Here is a 12,034-nt window from a genome sequence, read left to right as displayed (position 1 = left end):
AAAAGAATATTTAAATAGCCTTATAGCAATTAAAATGAAATGAAGCAGTTGTGGTTCAACTGATAGAGTGCCCACCTACCATATGGAGGGTCCAGGGTTTGATACCCAGGGCCTCCTGCCCCGGGTGGTGAACTGGCCCACGCACAGCGCTGCTGTGTAAAAGGAGTGCCGTGCCATGCAGGGGTGTCCCCTGCGTAGGGGTGCCCCACGCACAAGGAGTACACACCGCAAGGAGAGCCACTAGGCACAAAAAAAAACACAGCCTGTCCAGGAGTGGCGCCACACACATGGAGGGCTGACGCAGCAAGATGATGCAACAAAAGAAGCAACAGAGTTTCCCAGAGCCGAATGACAATGCCAGCGGACACAGAAGAACACACAGTGAGTGGACACAGAGAGCAGACAACAGGGGGGAAGGGGAGATAAAGAAATAAATCTTTAAAAAATAAAAAAAAATTTTTTAAAGCCTTCCCACAAAGAAATCTCCAGGTCCAGATGTTTCTGAGGTTAATTTTATCAAAAATTTGAGGAAAAACAATACCAATCTTTACAAACTCTTTTTGAGGCATAAAGGAGGCAGAAACTCTCCCAATTCATTTTATGAATCTACCAGGCCCTGATACAAAATCCAGACAAAGACATTACAGGAATTATAAAGCAATATTAATCCTATCAGATATAAATATTCTTTTATAGCTAAATCTAGAAATAAGGAAAATATATCATGAACAATGACATTTATCCTGGGAATGCGAGATTATTTTAATCACCAACCAATCCACATATTAATAATTCACCATATTAACAGCATAAAGAAGAAAGGCCATGTGGTTAACTCAAGTCAAAATGCATTCTAAGTAAAAATACTCAGCAAACTAAACAGAAGGAAACTTAATTTGATAAAAATATACAAAACAACAACAACAGGAAACATCTATAATAGCAAAATATTGAATACATTCCCCTAAGGCTGGGAACAAGCAAGGATATTCATTCTCACTACTTCTAGTCAGCATTCTTCTTGAAGTCCTAGCCAGTGCAATAAAGGCGGGGGCAGCTGGGGGGGGGGGAGACTGTAAGAGAAGGTAATCCCTTTATTCATAGATGATATGACTGTGTATAAGAAAATTATTAGCAATCTATAAAACCAGTAGAACTACTAAGTGCAAGGGAGAAAGTATTTGGAAGTCACAGGCTCAACAAGGTAATACCCATGATTTATCAAGAGATCCTACAACTCAACAATAAAAAGACAAATGACATGATTAAAAAATGGGCAATAGACATTTTTCTAAAAAAGAAATACAAATGGCAAAAAAAAAAAAACCACATGAAAAATGTTCAACATCACTAGCTACTAAGGAAATGCAAATCAAAACAATGAGGTATCATTTCATACCTATTGGAATGGCCACTATCAACAAAACCAAATGACAAGTGTTGGAGAGGATGTGGAGAGACAGGAACGCTTATTCATTGGGTATGTAGAAGGATGTGGAGAGACAGGAACACTTATTCAATGGGTACGTAGAATGGTACAGCCACTGTGGAAGTCTGTTTGGCGGTTCCTACAGAAGTTAGATATAGATCTACCATGTGACCTGGCAATACCACTACTAAGTATATACCCAGAAGAACTGAGAGTAGTGTGACACAGACATCTGCACAACAACGTTCACTGCAACATTATTCACAATTGCTAAAAGATGGAAACCACCCAGGTGTCTGTCAATTTATGAATAAACAAACTGGTATATATACACATTGGAACACAATGCAGCTGTAAGAAGAAATGAAGTCATGAAGCACATGACAACATGGATGAACCTGGAGGACATTATGTTGAGTGAAGCAAGCCAGGCACAAAAGAACAAATATTGCATAATTTTTCACTATTATGAACTAAATACAGTGAGCAAACTCATGGAGTTAATAACCAGAAGTCACTGCTGCACCACATGGATAATAGTTTACATTGTAGTTTACACTCTATTAGAGCACTTTTATTACTCTCAAAAAAAAGCAAAACCCAAAAAACAAACCACTATTATATTCATATGTTAGTGTTACTAATTACAAATCCTGTGATGTGCTTTTACCATTTCTGTTCATTTCCAAATATTTACACACTTTTTACTAATTCTGCACAGATTAAACCTCAGCTTTTTATTCTCTAACCACATTCTGTTCTCTAGTGACTTCTGGTTATTAACTCCATGAGTTTGCTCACTGTATTGCCTCACGCGCAAGGAGTGCGCCCCCTAAGGAGAGCCGCCCAGCACAAAAAAAAGTGCAGCCCGCCCAGGAATGGCTCCGCAAACAGGGAGAGCTGACGCAGTAAGATGACGCAACAAAAAGAAACACAGATTCCGGGTGCCGCTGACAAGAATACAAGCAGACACAGAAGAACACACAGCAAATGGACAGAGAGAGTAGACAACCGGCGGAGGAGGGCACGGGGAAGGGGAGAGAAATAAAAACAAATCTTTAAAAAAAAAAAAGATGACAACTGTCCCTAAATTCTATAGCTTTAACTCAATCCCAATCAAAATTTCAGCAAACTGTTTAACTAGAAATTGACAACCTGATTCTAAAATATAAATGCAAAGCATCTAGAATAGCCAAGAGAATTTGAAAACAAACAAGGCTAGAAGACTTACATTACCTAATTTCAAGACTTACTATAAAACTATAATAATCAGGACACTGTAATATTGGCATAGGAAAGTTAAATAGATCACTGGATGAAACAGAGTCCCAAAATAGGCACTTATTTATGGTCAACTGGTTTTTTACTAAGGGATCAAACCATTAGTCTTTTCAACATATGGGCATTAGGACAACTAAATATCAGTATTCAAAAATTCAAACCCAAGCCCTACCTCTGCAGGGACTCCAAAATCATTTCAAGATGAATTATAGACTTACACAAAATTGAAACTTTTAACACCTCTAGAAAAAATATAGAAGAGTATCTTTGTGCCCTTAAGATAGACAGACTTCCCAGACAGAACCTAAAAAGCACTGTAACGTTTTTTTAAAAACTGATATAATTGGACTTGATCTTAAAGTTTCTGCTTTTTAAAAGACAAGCCACATCAGAAATAAACACATCTTTGGCCAACTGCTATTTGACAAAGGAGCCAAGTCTATTCAATGGGGAAAGAATAGTCTCTTCAACAAATGGTGCTGGGAGAACTGGCTATTCCCATGCAAACAAATTTTAAGTGGCCCTCCTATCTTATACCACCTATAAAAATTAACTCAAAAAAGGATCAAAGCCCTAAATATAAGAACTAAATCTATAAAACTCCTAGAAGAAAACATAATCTTCAGGACCTTGTATTCGGCAATGGATTCTTAGGACTTTAAATCAAAACCATGAGGAGCAAAGGAAAAAACAAATCAGACTTCATCAAAATTATAAACATTTTGCACCTCAAAGGACATTATCGCGAGACTGAGGACAACCTACAGAATGGGAAAAAAATATATGAAACCATAAATCTGATAAGGGCATAACATCCAGACTATATAAACTATATACAACACTAAAACCCAAGGAAAAAGGGCAAAGGACTTGTATGACATTGTGAATGTTAATTAACACCACTGAACTGTATACTTGAAAGTCATTAAAATGGGAAATGTTGTGTTGTACATATACTACCACAACAAAAATCGTAAAAAGAAAAAGACAAGCCACAGCCTGGGAGAAAACATTCATAAATACACATATCTGACAAAAGACATGCACCAGAAAACATCAAGATCTCCTACAAATCTAAAACAAAGAGACAACACAGTTTTATAAATATGGAAAAGGCATGTACAGTCACAATACAAAGATTAAAAAATGGTCAATAAGCACACAAAAAAGCTGGCTAACGTCAGTCCTTAGGAAATGCAAATTAAAACCATAAAGAGACAGCATTTTATAATCACCTTAAATTTTTTAAAACAACAATAGTAAATGTTGACAAAGATATGGTGCATCTGGCACTTTCATACACTGCTGAGTGTATGCAAAATTAGTACAACGACCTGGAGAACTACACAGCAGTTTCTTACGAAGAATATATACTGCCCTATCACCCAGCAATTCCACTCCTGGATATTTATTCAAAAGAAGTGACAGGGAGCAGGTGTGGCTCACACAGTGGAGCATCCAATTCCCACAAGGGAGGTCCCAGGTTCGGTTCCTGGTGCCTCCTGAAAAAAAAAAAACAACAACAAACAAACAACAAGCAAAACAAGTGACAAGGAGCAGATGTGGCTCCAGTAGTTGAGTGCCTGCCTCCCACATGGGAGGTCCTGGGTTTAGTTTCTAGTGCCTCCTAAAGAAAAAAAAACAAAAAAACAGACAAGCAAAACCAACCAGCAGACAACAAACAAACAGCATCCCGCATAAGAGGTTCCAGGTTCAATCCCAGGTACTGGTACCTCAAAAAAAAAAAAAGTAACAATTTGTATCCACTGAAAGACTTGTAAACAAAATTTCACAGTAACTCCAAAGAAGATATGTAACTGGCCAATTAACAGAGGAAAAGATGCTCAACATCATTTGTCATTAGGGAAATTCAAATCAAAACCACAATGAGATATCATTTCACACCCACTAGGATGGCTATTTAAAAGCCCAGAAAATAACAAGTGTTGATAAGGATACTGTAACCTCTATACGTTGCTAGCAGTAATGTAAAATAGTGCAGCCACTGTGGAAAACAATGTGGCAGTTCCTCAAAATCTTAAACAAAGAATTACCACATGATAGTTTCACTCCTAGGTATAGACCCAAGATAACTGAATACAGTTGTTCATACAAAAACTTGTACATAATGTTTGTAGCAGCATTAATCATAATAGCCCAAATGCGGAAATAACCCAAATGTCTATCAACTGATGAATGAATAAACAAAATGTGGTAGAGCCACATAAAGGAATATTATTTAGCATTAAAAAGGAAGTTCTGATACATGCTACAACACGGATAAACCATGAAAGTATTATGTCAAGTGAAAGAAGCCAAACACAAAAGGCAACATAATATGTCATTTATATGAAATGACCAGGAAAGGCTAGTCCACAAGGATAGAAAGTAAATTACTGGTTGCCAGGAAGAATAGAGTGACTGCTGCTTTATAGTGTAATGAAAATGTTCTGGAATTACACAGTGGAGATGTTTCTCAACCTGGTGAATATACTAAAACCACTAAACTATGCACTTTCAAATGTGAATTTTATAGTATGTGAATTCTATCTCAATTTAAAAATAAAAGGTTACTCTGGTTTCATACAGGGATAAAAAGTTTTTAAAGTAGCTTTATTAATAGCTAAATACTGAAATAGAATTACTCCTATGTAGTGAACTTAAACAGGCAAAAGTGATCTATAATGATAGAACTCATAAATACAGTTGCCTTTGGGGGTTGGGGACTGATTATGAGGTGGTACAAGGGAACCTTCTGGGATGAAAAAACTATTTCTGGATTGGGATTTTGGTTACATTAACCAAAACAATTTTTTAACTCAAGATCTCTGCATTTCATTTTATGTAAATTTTACTTCAATAATTTTTTTTTTTTAAATTAAAAGCATCCTGTAAACTGACAACTCTTCTGATAAAAAGCATCTCATTTCTCACAGCCCTATCTTATCTCATTATTCACAACTCATCATTGAAAATGAGGTTCAGGATCATGAGGTTTTAGCTAATAAGTTAAATATGGACTCTTACCTTGCAAATCCTTGTGGCAGTTCTCCAAGGCCATACAGTGGATAAAGGTATGGGCTTTTGCCATATCTTGCCAAAGACTCACTGTATAGTTTAATCCTATTAATGGATTCACCACATGGTTGATCTAAATAGCTAGAGCAAAGTAAATGAATATTAGAAAAGGGTTTTAGCTTTAAATATTGCTTTTCAATTTAAAATTTCTTTTTCTCTGAATTGATTTCAATCCACTACCTTCATATTTCATTTAAAAGGCCCAACACTAATTTACAGCCAGAACCTCTTCATTCACAGTGTAACATGGCTATGCATTTGTTTTGTTAGAATTTTACCATGGGAAAATTGGGAAATTCAGTGAGAAATTTCTAAGAAATACAAATCTAAAACCTAAAAAACTTACTCATCGGTTCTGTAAAGTGCAAGGGCATGACCAGTAAAGTCTATAACATCTTGGCCCAAGTCAAACTTCTTATACACATCTCGCATTGCAGTCTTCTTATGGTCAACACCTTCAAAAGTTCTAGGATCGTTTTCATCAGAGTTGGCAACATACACTAGAAATTTTCTGAAGCGACGTTTTTCAAACAGCCCCATTAAACCTAAAAAAATAATTTTTTAAGAGGCACACTCTCACAATAGGATACTGAATGGAAAAAAAAGGCTATGACAATTGTACACTTTAGATTAATTATATGTTTTATTAGTATGTATCAAAATTGGTGTAAAAAACCTACTGGAACTAATAGACAATTTTAGCAAAGTAGCAGAACACAAGGTTAATATGCAAAAAGTTCTATACACAACTAATGCGCAAATTGAGGAGAAATTTAGGGGAAAAATTCCATCACAATAGTGACTAAAAGAATCAAATATTTAGGATAAACCTTAACCAAGGACATAAAGGGTCTATATGAACTACAAAACATTAGAAGAAACCAAGGAAGATCTCAAACTGAAGGACATTCTGTATTCATGGGTTGGAAGACTAAGTATTAAAAAAAAAAAAAAAAAAAAAAGAGGCTATGAGAGGAAAGTTTAAATGGGCTTTGTTAGAATGGAGGCTTTTCTAATGCAATGTACATTTTAAGATATGGGCTTCTGAACAACATGGCTTCTAGTTTCACATCTCTTAAAATATGCTAACATACTTAATTACAAGAGATCAGTTATAAAGCCTTTAATCTTAAAATACAAGTAATCATAAATGGTACTTACTTAAATATAAGTCTAATTGCGTGAAGGTACAAGATAAATAATGACTTTGAAGGAATATCAACCATGAAGGCATATATCTGTATGTTCTTTCCTTGACACCTCTGATCTATATTCAGCGAACTGCCTAAAATTCTGGAATGATCTTCCTTTTCCTTTACTGTTGCTAAGATACACTTTGAGCATGTAATGGAAAAGAAGCTTAGATTTCAAGAACAAACTGACTTCAAAGAAATTTAGATGTTGATTATGATACTAGTCACTTACTTTAATGAAGTCCCAGATAATCAATTCACTCCTTTTTACACTAAAAAGCAGATGAGACAGCTATAAATTGCCACATTATAAACCCACAGCTCTTCCTACTAGTACATAGTGAGTCACTGGAAAAGAAAATCCTGTTTCTACCTTCTTTCGTCCTCTTTCCTAAGCTGTATAGCTGCTTTAAAAACAAAACTCTCAAATACTTCTTTTATATCTATCAACTGTTTTAAAACGTTTTGATACTTTTATTATTTCCCATCTACTTTAGAGATAAAACCAAACAAAACTGAAAATTAAATAAGACTATTAACAGCTGGCTACATATTTTTTAAGTTAAGATTTATAACCCAGTTTTTTAAAAAAATTAATTAAATGCATATATAGTAAAGACATAAATCTAAAAGCAATATTCCATTACCACGTCAGCACTATACTTAAGGCACAAGTCTGGATGTCAGAGGAAGGAATAAGAGCCAACAGGAAACATGAGTCATGTTTTCAATGCATTAAAATTCAAATCTCACACTGTGGTGGGCACTGCCTAGTGGAATCTAAGGTTACTATCAACAGTTTATTTTGAAGTATTGTAATTTTTTAAAAAATCAAAATGACAATCTACAATGTTTTCTTAAATTCTGGCTCTCTTTCCTCTTCTTTCATTTTCCTCCCTTACCTAATCCTTAAGCCTGACAGTGACATACTTCAGCCCGACTAATGACTTCTGTTTCACAGCACAGTAGAAATACCCTAACTGCTTCCCCATCCCTTATTTTTACCTTGCTATGCATGGCACTGAGCTACTGGTCTCAATTACTAGTTGATATGGCATCAGAACCAGATATCATGGCCATTACAAATATCTTAGAGATACAGTGATCATTCTGAAAAATCAAAAGCATTCAAATAATTTTTTGCTAAAGTATAATTTTTATAACAGCTATTCTACATAATGCCTTCCCAATCACTCACTTTATTTAAAACTACAGACCCCCATCCCCTTGCCCTCCTTTGTCTTTCTCCATAGCATTTATTATCATATGATATAGGTTTCTTTATTTACTTGTTTCCTGTCTGTCTGCCAATAATTTTTAGCTTTTTCTCTTCTTTGGAACCCTCCCCATTCTAAACCTACAAGAGTACCTGATACACAGCAAGTGCTCAATATTCAATCCATGACATATGAGAACAAATATTAAGACCATTCACATACTGCATATATAGCACAAAAAAAACATATATTTGAATATATGACAAAAGGATTAGAAAAAATATCTTCTCAGGATTACTCAATCCCCTCAGTAGTATCTTAAGCACATTTCTAATATTTTTGTTTTCTTCATTTGTACACAGGTTTATTTATAAAAATAGAACTTACATCAAGTTTCTAAAACATTAAAATCTACAGAATACAGAGCAGTTTCAAGAAGAGATCAAATAAAAGCTTCCATTAGATAACAGATATAAGATTTGACCGCCGGCTATCAAAAAAAAAAAAAAAGAGTAAGAATTAAGGTGAGAAGAAAACTAACAAGTCAGCATACAGACTCCATCTGACTCCAGATGCCCAGCTGCTGGGCACTGTAGCAGTCACACCTACTTCATACTACCCAAAGCTGAGATTCACTTAGTCCTGTGATAGCAAAGGTGATTCGTAGGTGTCAAAGGTGCTAATGCCTCAAGCAAACAGATAGTTCACAGCTATAAGGTTTGGAGTAAACAAAGAAGCTAAGAATACTCCATCTAGGTTGAAGATGTTGCTGGGCACATTTCAAAGCCAAGAGATCTAGACAGCATGTTTTTGGAGAAACTAGAAATGTTTAGCATAAAGAATAAAGAATTAGAGGGTATGTACCATTGTTGAAATATCTAAAAAGCTCTCTATACACAGCACAGTATAGTGGCTAAAAGTGCGGGATTCTATAGTTCACCACAGCAGACATGCTTGTGCTAAGTTGGTAACATGTATTATCTAGCTTTATTTTATTTTTTTAAAGATTTATTTTTATTTCTTACTCCCCTCGTTCACCCCGTTGTCTGCTCTCTGTGTTCATTCACTGTGTGTTCTTCTGTGTCTGCTTATATTCTCATTGGGCGGCTCTGGGAACTGATCCTGGGACCTTCCAGAGTGGGAGAGAGGAGATTACTCTCTTGCGCCATCTTGGTTCCCTGTTTTGCTACGTCTTCTTATTTTCTCTCCTCTGTGTCCCTTGTGTCATCTTGCTGCACCAGCTCTCAGCATCAGAGGGTACTCCTGCGCAGGGTGGCTTTCCCAAGTGGGATGGCATTCCCATGGAGGGCGGCATGCCACGTGGGCCAGCTTGCCTTCACCAGGAGGCCCTGGGCATCAAACCCGGGCCCTCCTATATGGTAGACAAGCGCCCAACTGCTTGAGCCACATCCATTTCCCTCTACCTTTATTTTATATAGTCCCTCACTACTACCAGTGAGCTGGGTGCTATTATCTTCATTTTATAGATGGGAAAACTGAGGTATCCAGATGTTAGCTATGAGTAAATGAATACGGTATTTCAAGCTATTTATATAAGAGCTCTGAGAACAGGAACAAGAATTTAAAAATAAAATTAAAAAAAAATTTTTTTTAAAGACACAAACTGTTAAAAGATTTTTATTCAAACTCTTGAACTCCTATTTCTATTGAAAATGCTTCATTTGGATTGAATTTACACTGTCATTCAAATGATTTAAAATAGTTTCCAATCCATGATTACATCACTACCTTCAACTTAATTAGGAACATGTCTTTTCTTCCCAATTGTTAATACTAGTGTTGCCACAAATATTAGAGGTATTTTTATTTTCTGGCTACTATCTTCCAACATTTTATGGATCTACCAGCAACAAGTTACATAATCTACAGGTGGTCATTTAAACGATAAGCTTCAAATGGGTAGGGATTTTTGAACATTTTGTTCACTGATGTACCCCCTTTAGTGTCTGGCACATAAGAGACAGTCAATAAATATCTGTTGACTGAATGGATAGATGGGTGATTTAGGGGCATTAAATTTTACCTCTAAAATCCCTTTCCATTATAAAACATTATTCTGAAGAAACAAAGTAAAATTACTTACTGGATGCCAGGGCTTCTGCTTCAGTGGAAGGAACCTTGTAGATTTTTCCTCCTTTATAGACAAAACTCCCTTCAATCACTTTGAAATCCAAGTAGCGAGTGACCTCTGTATAAAGTAGCATCCTAACCAGCTGACCTATAAGAGTCACATAATTTAAACTATAGCTTACTACCTTTAAATATAGGCAGAAATAAAAGTACATTTACTAAAACTAATAGCTTCCCAATTTTTTCTTAACATTGTCTAATAACTCCAACAAAAAAAAATCTCCCAATGGGACAACCAAAATACATACCTATTGGTTGGCATATTAAGTTGCTTTTTGTTTTTTTTTTTATGTTAAACCTTCAAGGTTAATACCTCTATCAACTTGCTATGAAATATTTATTAGCGATATAAGGTTTAAAATCGTACTTTTGCAAATAGGTCTGGGTTCCTTTACAGTTCCTACTGTAATATATTTTAAAGATTTTTCAGGCATTTGTCTATACTTTCCAGTTTCTATTTCAATTTACATTGATTAAGTGAACATTAAATACAGGTAAAGAAAAGATGAGGCTTACAATTAGAAATATTACCTGCTTATACACCAGAGAAATTCTGGTATATGAAAAACAGCAAATTTGTTTTAAGTACCCCATCAAAATTATTTAAAGCACACTTTGAAAGGATGAATACACCAGGGCAGTAAAAAATAATTTGTCTTTTTTAATAAGAAGTAAAGTAATAAGGAGAGCTTTATCCAGCCAGACATTAAAATATCTTGTATATTATAAATAACTGGTCTGTTGCTGGCACAGAAATAGGAAAACATTAGTGGAAAACAATACTGAGACCCCTGTATAAGAACTTAATACATGATAAAATTTCAAATTAAATTGGCAAAAACAAATGGTGCTGAGGGACAACTGAGCCACACTGAAAACTTAAATTTCAATCTTTAATCAACCAATAGGAAAATAAGATAGATAATTCATTTATATTGTAAAATATGTGAATTTATTCAGTGAGAAAAAATGAAATTACCAGAAGAAACTAATATTAGTATTTTTATAACTTTAAGGTGGGGGAAAATTTTCTAAGCATAATCCCTGAAATCAAAAACAATGAAAGAAAGATCAACAAATATGACCACAATGAAAATTAAAAGTCTTTGTATAGAAAAAACATACGAGAGTTGGAAAGCAAATCACAAATTAGAAAAGATATTTTTAACATGTGAAAAGGGTTAAAATCCTTAATCTAAAAAGATCCCTTTTAAATCTATAAGAAGCACAAAATGTGGAAAGCTCAAGGATGGTCAAATCACTAAAGAATACAGAAGTCAATAAAGATTTGGAAATCATTTCCCCCTCTACTAAAGACATGACATTTTTAAAAATCATATTTTGCCTTTCAGGAAAACAAAATTACAAAAATAAAACATTTCAGGGTTGGCACAGTGTACTTACTAGTGAAAGCAAAATTTGGCAATATAAACCAAAAGCTTTAAGAAAAGCATTGCTTTTATCCCCATAATAAACTTTTTATCCCCATAATAAACACATACACCCACACATACCTTTCTCTCCCCCCTCCCCTTCCAATGTATTAGCTGGAAAACACATCACATTAATTGGAGAGGGGAAAAAAAGTATGTATCTGCTTGTGTGAGAATATATATGTATATATATGCTGGCAGATTATACATTCGAATGTTAAACTGTGATTAAATCTAGAGAGTGAAATTTTG

At 35.0% G+C, this 12,034-nt stretch overlaps 1 protein-coding gene across 1 annotated transcript in view; it reads right to left on the bottom strand.

Moving 5' to 3' along the window:
- Positions 1-12,034, bottom strand: part of GDI2 (GDP dissociation inhibitor 2) — a 34,551-nt gene that overhangs the window by 7,891 nt on the left and 14,626 nt on the right. The window contains exons 4-6 of the mRNA XM_058282459.2: positions 10,303-10,437; positions 6,135-6,333; positions 5,738-5,869 (exon numbers count right to left, since the gene is read on the bottom strand). Coding sequence (XP_058138442.1) covers positions 5,738-5,869; positions 6,135-6,333; positions 10,303-10,437 — 466 coding nt within the window. The remainder of the gene's footprint in view (positions 1-5,737; positions 5,870-6,134; positions 6,334-10,302; positions 10,438-12,034) is intronic.

The sequence above is a fragment of the Dasypus novemcinctus genome, chromosome 20, assembly GCF_030445035.2.
Source record: "Dasypus novemcinctus isolate mDasNov1 chromosome 20, mDasNov1.1.hap2, whole genome shotgun sequence".
Classification (NCBI taxonomy): domain Eukaryota; kingdom Metazoa; phylum Chordata; class Mammalia; order Cingulata; family Dasypodidae; genus Dasypus; species Dasypus novemcinctus.
This window is presented reverse-complemented; position numbering and strand designations above follow the sequence as displayed.